The sequence below is a fragment of the Eptesicus fuscus genome, chromosome 4, assembly GCF_027574615.1.
Source record: "Eptesicus fuscus isolate TK198812 chromosome 4, DD_ASM_mEF_20220401, whole genome shotgun sequence".
NCBI lineage: Eukaryota > Metazoa > Chordata > Mammalia > Chiroptera > Vespertilionidae > Eptesicus > Eptesicus fuscus.
The window spans coordinates 21,818,328-21,828,152 of NC_072476.1; the positions used below are offsets into that span (position 1 = coordinate 21,818,328).

The 9,825-nt window shown below is 43.4% G+C and overlaps 1 protein-coding gene across 1 annotated transcript in view; it reads left to right on the forward strand.

Moving 5' to 3' along the window:
• ERCC4 (ERCC excision repair 4, endonuclease catalytic subunit) overlaps nt 1-6,876 on the forward strand; it is a 33,925-nt gene extending 27,049 nt beyond the window's left edge. The window contains exon 11 of the mRNA XM_008141572.3: nt 2,718-6,876. Within this exon, the coding sequence (XP_008139794.2) occupies nt 2,718-3,451 (734 nt within the window). The 3' untranslated portion in view covers nt 3,452-6,876. The remainder of the gene's footprint in view (nt 1-2,717) is intronic.
• The last annotated feature ends 2,949 nt before the right edge of the window (nt 6,877-9,825 follow it).

Genomic DNA, 9,825 nt, shown 5'->3' on the forward strand with positions numbered 1-9,825 from the left:
TTGTGTAGTAAAGTGCTTAACCCAGAAGCAGTAGCATCACCTGAGAGCTTATTATAAACTAGAGTCCCAATGCACGAAATTCGTGCAAGGGGTTCAGCCCTCGCAGCCCCAGCCAGCTCTTGCAATCCCGGCCAGCCCTCGTAGCCTCAGCTGGCCCTCGCAGCCCCTTGCAGCCTCAGCCGGCCCTTGCAGCCCCTTGCAGCCCTGGCTTCGTCTGAAAGGTCATCCAGAAGGACGTCCAGGAGGTTGTTCAGCTGTTCGGTCTAATTAGCATATTAGCTTTTTATTATATAGGACTAGAGGCCCAGTGCACGAAGATTTGTGCAATAGACCTTCCTTCACCTGGCTGCCAGCACCAGTTTTCCGCCGGCACCAGTTTCCTCTGGCACTGGGGACCCAGGCCTTGGCTCTGGCCACCCACCCATTGGAGCAGCGGGAGGCGCAGGGGGCGGGACTTGTGAGTCCCACCGCCTGCGCCTCCCGCCGGCCCAATTGGCCGCCCCGAGTCCCGCCGCCCGCGCCTCCTACCAGCCTGATCGGTCCCCCCACGGGACTCACAAGTCCCGCCGCCTGCGCCTCCCGCCAGCCCAGTCGGCCACCTTGAGTCCTTCCCCCCGCGCCTCCCGCTGGCCCGATCGGTCCCCCCTCAGTGCCTCCCACCAGCCTGATCAGCTGCCCCAAGTCCCACCACCTGCGCCTCCCGCCGGCCTGATCGGCCACCCTGAGTCCCGCCTCCCGCCGGCCTGATCGGCCACCCTGAGTCCTGCCTCCCACCAGCCCGATCAGTCCCCCGGCGGGACTCGTGAGTCCCGCCACCCACACCTCCCGCCGGCCCTATCGGTCCTCCCTCAGTGGCGGCCGATTAGGCCTGCGGCCGATCCGGCGTCAGGAGGAGCAGGCGGCGGGACTCTCGTGATGGGGGGGCGGGGCAGTGTGTGGGGGCCGCCATCTTTGCTGGATTAATTTGCATAGCGCCCTGATTGGCTGTGAGCATAGCGAAGGTATGGTCAATTAGCATATTACTCTTTTATTAGGTAGGATGCACTCTTAGACCCTATCTCAGACAGAGCCTGGGATTGGCAAAAGTAGGTTTATAGTTGTAATACAAATAAATAATGCAATAATCCTATACAATAAAGAGGTAATATGCAAATTGACCCTCACGCCCCCATGTCATCACAAGGTGGCCGCCCCCATGTCATCACAATATGGCCACCCCCATGTCGTCACACGATGGCCACCCCCATGTCGTCACAAGATGTCTGCCTCCACGTCATCACAAAATGGGCACACCCCATGACATCACATGATGGCCACCACAAGATGGCTGCCCCCACATTATCACAAGATGGTCGGCAGGGGAGGGCAGTTGGGGGAGACTGGGCCGTCAGGGAAGGGCAGTTGGGGGTTACAGGGCCTGCAGGGGAGGGCAGTTAGGAGCAACCAAGCCTCCAGGGGAGGGCAGTTGGGGGTGATTGGGCCAGCAGGGGAGCAGTTAGGTGTCAATCAGGCAGCCCCCACATTATCACAAGATGGCCAGCAGGGGAGGGAAGTTGGGAGAGACCGGGCCTGCAGGGGAGGGCAGTTGGGGGCAACCGGGCCAGCAGGGGAGGGGAGATGGGGGCGACCGGGCCAGCAGGGGAGGGCAGTTGGGGGCGACCAGGCCTGCAGGGGAGGGCAGTTGGGGGTGATCGGGCCGGCAGGGGAGCAGTTAGGTATCAATCAGGCAGCCAGACATGTGAGTGGTTGGGAGCCAGCAGTCCCAGATTGTGAGAGGAATGTCCGCCTGCTGGTTTAGTCCCGATCCTGTGGGATCGGGTCTAAACCAGCAGGCGGACATCCCCCAAGGGGTCCCAGATTGGAGAGGGTGCAGGCTGGGCTGAGGGACACCGCCCCACCCCCCCCCCCCCCAGTTCACGAATTTCGTGCACTGGGCCTCTAATTAATAAATAATAATACAAGAATAAACTGTTTCGTAGTTTTACAACTGTAAACCTACTTTTGCCAACCTCTGTATAGAATTTGCTCTTTACCATATGCTTTCACTCATATGTGGGATATGAAACAGAAAGCAACAACCAAAAAACAAACAAACTCATAGACAGACAACATGGTGGTTACCAGTGGGGAAGGAGGGAGGGGAGGAGGGAGAGGGTAAAAGGGGTGGTGAGGGAAGAAGACTTGACTTTGGGTGGAGAGCACACTATACAGATGATGTATTACAGAATCAGCCACCTGAAACATGATGTTAGCAAACAATGCCACCTCAATAATTTAACTTTTTAAAAAAGAGTAAATCTGGGTAGTAGGAATAAAAAGACACAGAATTTGCTCTTTAGCATGATCCTGGGTGGTTCACATGCACATTACAGTGTGAGGAGCTCTGTTCCATGGGGTTCTTGCTCTTCCTACCTCCTTCCGTTTTCCCACCTCAGGACCCATTGATGTAAGCACTCAAAGTTCCAAAATTGTTCCCAGCAGCTCATAAGGCAATTTATTCAGCAAGTATTTTTAGGCATCTGCAGTGTGCCAGGCTCTGCCCTAGGAACTGGGAATACAGTAACCAGTAAAATGTGTTCAGAGCAATGATGAGGGACTGGAGAGGGAACTGCACAGGGAACGTGATAGCACATAATTTTAAACTTCAATTATTGTATTCCATCTTCTGCAAATTCTTCCTCAGCAATGTTACTTAAAATACTACTCTTTCTTAATAGGTGGCCAAGAACAGAAAAGTATACAGCAAACTATAGTGGTGGATATGCGTGAGTTTCGAAGTGAACTCCCATCTCTGATCCATCGTCGGGGCATTGACATTGAGCCGGTGACCTTAGAGGTTGGAGATTACATTCTGACTCCAGAAATGTGCGTGGAACGCAAGAGCATCAGTGATTTGATCGGCTCCTTAAACAACGGCCGCCTCTACAGCCAGTGCGTCTCCATGTCCCGCTACTACAAGCGACCGGTGCTGCTGATCGAGTTTGACCCCAGTAAGCCTTTCTCTCTCATCGCCCGAGGTGCCTTCCATCAGGAGATCTCCAGCAACGACATCAGTTCCAAACTCACTCTCCTCACCCTGCACTTCCCCAAACTCCGGATTCTCTGGTGCCCGTCCCCTCATGCCACCGCCGAGTTGTTTGAGGAGCTAAAACAAAATAAGCCACAGCCTGATGCAGCGACAGCCATGGCTGTCACAGCAGATTCTGGAACCCTCCCCGAGTCAGAGAAGTATAATCCTGGGCCCCAGGACTTCTTGTTAAAGATGCCGGGGGTGAATGCCAAAAACTGTCGCTCCTTGATGAGCCACGTGAAGAACATTGCGGAATTAGCAAGCCTGTCACAAGACAAGCTCACAAGTATTCTGGGGAACGCTGCAAATGCTAAGCAGCTTTATGACTTCATTCACACCTCTTATGCAGAGATTCTATCTAAAGGGAAAGTGAAGAAATGAACAGTGGCGACTGTGCTTTTCAACTGCTCTTTGCCAGCTGTAATTGGTCATTATTAATTATTAGCTCAGTGTTTCATTCTCTCCCCATGTTTTTAATGTTTGTGCTGTGTTTCCTAGTTCAGTGGCTCAGAAGCCAAGATTTCTCCCCGAACTTTGCATCTAAGCACCTTTTTAACTTTCTCGTGCCAGCTCTCCCTCCCTCCCTGCGCTGTCTGTGCCTGGGTGCGTGTGTTCAGTTTTTAAATAGGTGTATCAGGATCAGGTAAAGGTTCTGTAAGTGCTTGTAGAAGGCCACTTTTGGGACAAGCTGAAATGTATGCGTCCTGCACAGACTGACAAAGCACACAATCGTGTTTTCACCCTCTGTCCGTAGAGGGCCCCCGGGAACTCTGAGAAGGAAACATTTCTTTGCCATTCCTGACCAGTTTCCCCCCACATCCTCCTCAGACATCCTTCTGCCACCTGTCTGCCTCTAAGAAAACTCATGGGGCGTCCTCCTGCTCATTTACGACAACCACCTCTAAAACTGGCCGATTACTTTTCTAGTCACCTGAATAGATATAGATGAACCACTCAGTTGTTCCAAACCAGTATTTTTAAAACATAAAATGAATTACCTATTTACAGAATTTTATGGTGTTGGTGAGGAACGCTTAGAATTCTGTTTTTACTGATAGTTAACGTCCTAAAGAGTTTTGTTTTCCTTCCTTAAGTTGAGTTAAAAGGACTGTAAGTAACTGGAAAATCAATTTATAGATTATATAAAATTCTAAATAAATATATATATATATGTATTTAAAAAATTATGAAGAGCCCTGGCCAATGTGGCTTATTAGTTGTTTGAGCATCATCCCATGCACTGAAAGGTTGCCCATTTGATCCCCAGTCAAGGTGTGTGTGGGAGGCAACCGACTGATGTTTTTCTCCTCTTCTTTCTCTCTCTCCCTCTTCCTCTCTCTCTCAAGAGAAAAATCAATAAAAAATATTTTTAAAAAATTCATAAAGAAAACAATATCATTGTAAACCTGATTGATTTCATTTGACTTTTAAGGTGTACATAAGGGGCATTCATAACATCTTTGTGCAGTTTTTAAACTTTTATATTTAAACATTATTAACTTAAGTATTATTCACATATTTAATAATGAGTAGTAAATTTTCTACCTCAAGGGCTGATATAGACATCAGTTCCACTAGCTATGTCCCATAGGGTAATGTTTCTTTAGGTCAGCCATGTTTTTGTTTGTCACACTAAGTCTCAACTCAGAGGATGCAGTGGACCATGTAACACAAAGTGGGCTTCAACTTTAACAAAAGTACTGCTTTTAACTGTCCTCGAAACGGAACCATACTGATTCCTTGGTTTCTTGGTATGTTAACGAATGTTAATACAGTTAAAGTATATGTGGATTTTGCAAGGATACTGCAAAAATTAATTGCAGGGCATTAAAGAGTCCTATTGGTTATTGTAGAACTCTGTTCAGAGATTTGGAGAGTAGAGAAGAGGACAAGAAACAAAAATTAGTTTAAGATAGATTAAAGATTTGGGCTATTTATTTTGTTTAAAATAGGGTTAAAAATATACCCTTGAGAATAGAAAACAAAAATGTCAGATACACATATATTTTACATTAAAATCATAGTTAAAAGGAACGTTAAAATAGCCGTACCACCTCAAATAATCATGGTTAATATCATTTTTATTCACCCTATTCCATCACTTTAGCTTGAGGTACGTAATTTCTATTATTTCATTATTTCTTCTTATACATTCCACCTGCCTTTTATTGTTCTTTCATTACATAAAAGGAAAAACCTGACATAGCACATTCTTTGATAGGGGTTTTATTACAAGTTAAATTTTCAAAAATAAGCTCTTAAAGCTACCATTTTAAACAATCCTAGTTATTAGTACAACTGAGGTAACAGTGTTCATTGTGTTTGGAAAGCCAGTGGCCCCTGACTTCCAAGTTCTGTTACTTGCCATTGTACCTAGTGGACATGTGAAAACAGGTGCATCGTCTCGTGTGTATTTGACTTACGAGCGATAGTTTCTAATGACTCTCCATGGTCATCATAGATGAAAGGCTCTCCCTGCCGCATCCTCTCCCAACTTAAATGTACGTATTTTAAATGTGTCTCCAGTTGTGGGAAGCCTTGAATACACCATCATGTGTTTACTTCTATCAAGTATTTTAAAAAATTTTTACAATCTGTGGCAAAGGAACTAGAAATGCACAGTTGAAAAATTACTATAGCACTTTATATTCTAGCATCATTTGGTTAGCTCTGCCTTTTACTTTGAAAGTTAGAAATATCCAGTATACATATGAACTCATGCTTAGCTTTTTAAAAGCTTGAGATCAGCATTATTTGACTTCACGTTTTTTACATAAAAACTTGAGCATGTGAAAAAGTGTGATAAGTTGATTTGTTTACATCATTGTGCCTCTGTGTTTCCTTAAAATTATACAAGAAGAAATCATTTTTAATAGTGGCCATAAATAATGTCCTTTGACACTAAGTTGCTGTTTCTTCTATCTGTTTCTTCAATCTGAGGCTCAATATGTCTACATATGTTTTAGTACAGCCAGGATACAGTTTCCCAGCGCATGGAGAACTAAATATAACTTTAGTCCCATTCATCAACCCATTGGGAACACAGAGGGTTAAATCTAGATTTGGTTGTGTTGAGAGCATAAAATTAATAAATGGCCTTGAACAGGAAAGCCCGCACTGAAGCAAATCTGAAGAAGAGTGGGTGGGGGCAAAGTGGCAGACATTAGTCTTTGCTTTTGTTTTTCAAGCATAATTTGATTTTCCTTTGGCTCAGAAAACTCTTTAGGGAAATTCCCTTCTCTTTGGTGTTTAGTTTAACCTAGAAATGTCCTCTTAAAAACCAACATTGTAGGAAAATTCTTTTCTCTGGCTCAAGTATATAACAATTTATCCAGGATTCTGCATGAGTTGTCATTTTTCTTAATTATTTCGCTGTGTATTTTGAATTATAGCTCTTTCCTGTTTGATTCTCAACTTCAGTACTTAATTTACCATCTTTATCCACAGGTTTCTCGTGGCTTACAGGACTGTTTTTTGACTTAAGGGTATGGAAGCCAAAATTGGGGTGGGATGGAGACACAATTGGTTTATATCAATTTGTAACAGAGTTTGTGTGTTTTTAATAAAATGTGTATTTATTCAGTATTTTCCTCAGCACCCTGTGGGTAAAGTAAAAATAAAATACATACTGAAAGGGCATAAATTCCCAGTGCATTATATTTACCATTGTGTTAGTAAATATAATTTTTGATTCAGAGAGTATTTAGTTTGGTTTCTTTTTTGTTCAGTAGAATAAATGATTAAAGCTGAACTGCTCTTTGAACCACTGCTATTGCGTGTGATGTGCTTGGTCAATCCACTCTCTAAGGCTTCAGCATATTTTTCTCTTGGTGTTTTTTTATTTATTATTATTTTGTAGCAATTCTCCTAAAGGAAGAAAAACAAAACTATTCTCCTTCTGAAAATACTCATTTGTTGACATATAATGACTATGTGGTGAGCACAATGCCTGGACGTCTTAACAGAGATTAATTTCCTGCCACCCCTGACTCATACATTTTTGTTCCTTTAACGTCAAAGTTGAATTATCCTTTGACACATCTAGAATCTATTAATCCCTTAACAACTTAATTATTAGTTAACTAATTGGCTCATTACTATGATTTAATTATTTTGCTTCTGCTATAAAATGTAGAACCAAATCCCTTTTTAACAAGGGGTAAGACAGGTTATTTCTCAAAATGTTGTAATGTCGTAATAAAGACCCTACTAGCATAATTAACCCTTTCTTTGTAGTAGTAATGTACGTTATCTCATTTAATCCTCATAACAAAGCTATAAGGGTACTACTATTTAAAATATTTTACTCTGAAACTGAGGCACAGAGATGTGAAGTAATTTACCTAATGTCACCCAGTTGTAATGATGGAACCCTAGGGTCTGACTCCAGAGTTCCTGATGAAACACTGGTGGTGAGCGGTGGGAGGAGAGAATGGGAGACTGGTTAGTGTCCACGTTTATATATCTAATTACAGGCAGTCATAGAAAAAGCAGATTGGTTTGTTTTCACTGCCTCTTAGTTAATAGTGTCAAGAGCAAGTATGCAAAACTTGGCAAGCTGTCAAAGTGAACTCTGAGCACCCTCTCTGTAAAGAGCTGGATGTGGCCTCATAGCCTGTGCTTCTCGGGGACTATAATTTTCTAGGGTAGTAAACCTCACGCTGACTGATTAGGAAGGCTATTGTGCAACTTTGTAAGAATAGGCAGGTTAACCTGTAGAAAACCTGATAGCAATACAGGTATACACTTTTGGAGAGTTCACATTACGCCACTTTGCTTTTACAAAAGACCTTCATAGTACCCGAGGATTTTCACTTTTACAGAAAAAGGCAAAAATAGCATTTAGCATTATTTCGCAGCAAGCTCTCATAGAGGCAGGCGGCACCCCAAGCAGTGAGAGCGGCCTGTCAGCTCCTTCCCCGAGGAACCCACTCAGCATCGAGCCATACAGCGTTGAATTGTGTCTGGGAGCCTCTGAGCTTCGCCTGGATTCACTCTGCACATCCGTCAGCAAGATGAGGCCTTAAGGCTTAAGGTGTCAGAAAAAGCCTGAGAGAGCGTGTAAGGGTGTTACTCTTATCAGAAAACTGGACGTAATTAAGTGTATTGATCGTGTTAAACAAAGTGAGATATTATGTGCCTGTCAAATTCAGGTCTGGGAATGCTCAAAAACTTCTCCATATCAATGAATGGTCTTTGCTTCTTCGCTTTACGCCATTTCAGCCTACGGAAGGTTTCCCAGGGACGCTCTCCCTTCAGATGGCGGGTTCTTGTCCCGTAGCATCGCCAAAGCTGTTGTCTGGAGGGACATGAAACAGTTTTGTATTTTTATTTCTGCATTCCTTTGACCAACTACCGATCTCTAGGTCCCTGAATTTTCTTTTGAATCAGTCTTAACATCTTACTGGTTTCCTCGTTAATCGAATTGAATAAAATCTTTGACTTTTTTTTTTTCTGTTTGTAAGAGTCAATGTCACTTTTTGAAAATTATACTTTGCAAATGGTATTGGCAACATGAGCTCTTATATATTTCCAGCCTCATTCATATTAGTTAAACCTTGTAAACTATAAGATGGATAACATAAACCTGCATATATATATATATATATATATATATATATATATATATGTGTGTGTGTGTGTGTGTGTGTGTGTGTATAATATATTTAAGAACTATACTTTGAACCTCAATATTAAAGACTATAAAGATCTCAATATTAAAAACTATAAATTGATCAAATATTTAAGAACTATGGATTCATTTTAAGAAACTGATTCTAGCCCTAACTGGTTTGGCTCAGTGGATAGAGCGTCGGCCTGCGGACTGAAGGTTCGATTCCGGTCAAGGGCATGTACCTTGGTTGTGGGCACATCCTCAGTAGGGGTTGTGCAGGAGGCATCCAATCAATGATTCTCTCTCATTGATGTTTCTAACTCTATCCCTCTCCCTTCCTCTCTGTAAAAATCAATAAAATATATTTTTTAAAAAGAAACTGATTCTATAGACCCCTGTTTCTTGTTTTATTTTCAGAAGCACAACTGAATCATCTGAGTTTGATTTTTTCTGTGTACCATTGACTATCTGTATTAAAGACACTGACACATGAATCAGAAAGAAAAGGAATTTTAGATATTCTCAAGGGTCGATTTGCATGATGACGATGTTTGTACATCAAAAGAATGTTGCTCCCTCAGGGCCCAGGAGACAGGTAAACAAAATCAACTTGTGATTCCAACCAAGGGATTCATGAAACTAGTAAATAAACCGAGTCCAATGAAATGATGGCACCGTATATTTGAGATGATGCTATTTGGGGATACTTTTCTGTAATTATGAGCTCAGGAATTTGGTGTTGGTGAGAGAATGCCCCTCACTAAGAGATTTGCTTCCCTGTGTAGTTTCTGGGAAGGGTGACACTCAACAGAAGCTTCGGGGAAAAGATAGTTTCGTAGACGGAGGGAAGTGTGAATTGCAGGTTGTGTTCGGCATAAGGCAGTCATTGCACAGGGCAGAGGGCTCTCTAGGTCTGAGGCTGACACGGTCCCTGCCATCAAGGGGCATTCAGTCTTGCCGTGAAGACACGCCACAGGAAGAACGTGAGCAAGTGGAATAATAAAAAATGCCCCTGAGAGGTAGGTGTACGTGCCCTGGAGGTCAGAGGAAGATGACATGTCCAGTTGTAGGAACCAGGAATGGCCTTGGGAGAAGGTAAGCTTTAAGACGAATCTTAAAGAAGAGCTAGTATTTTATCAGA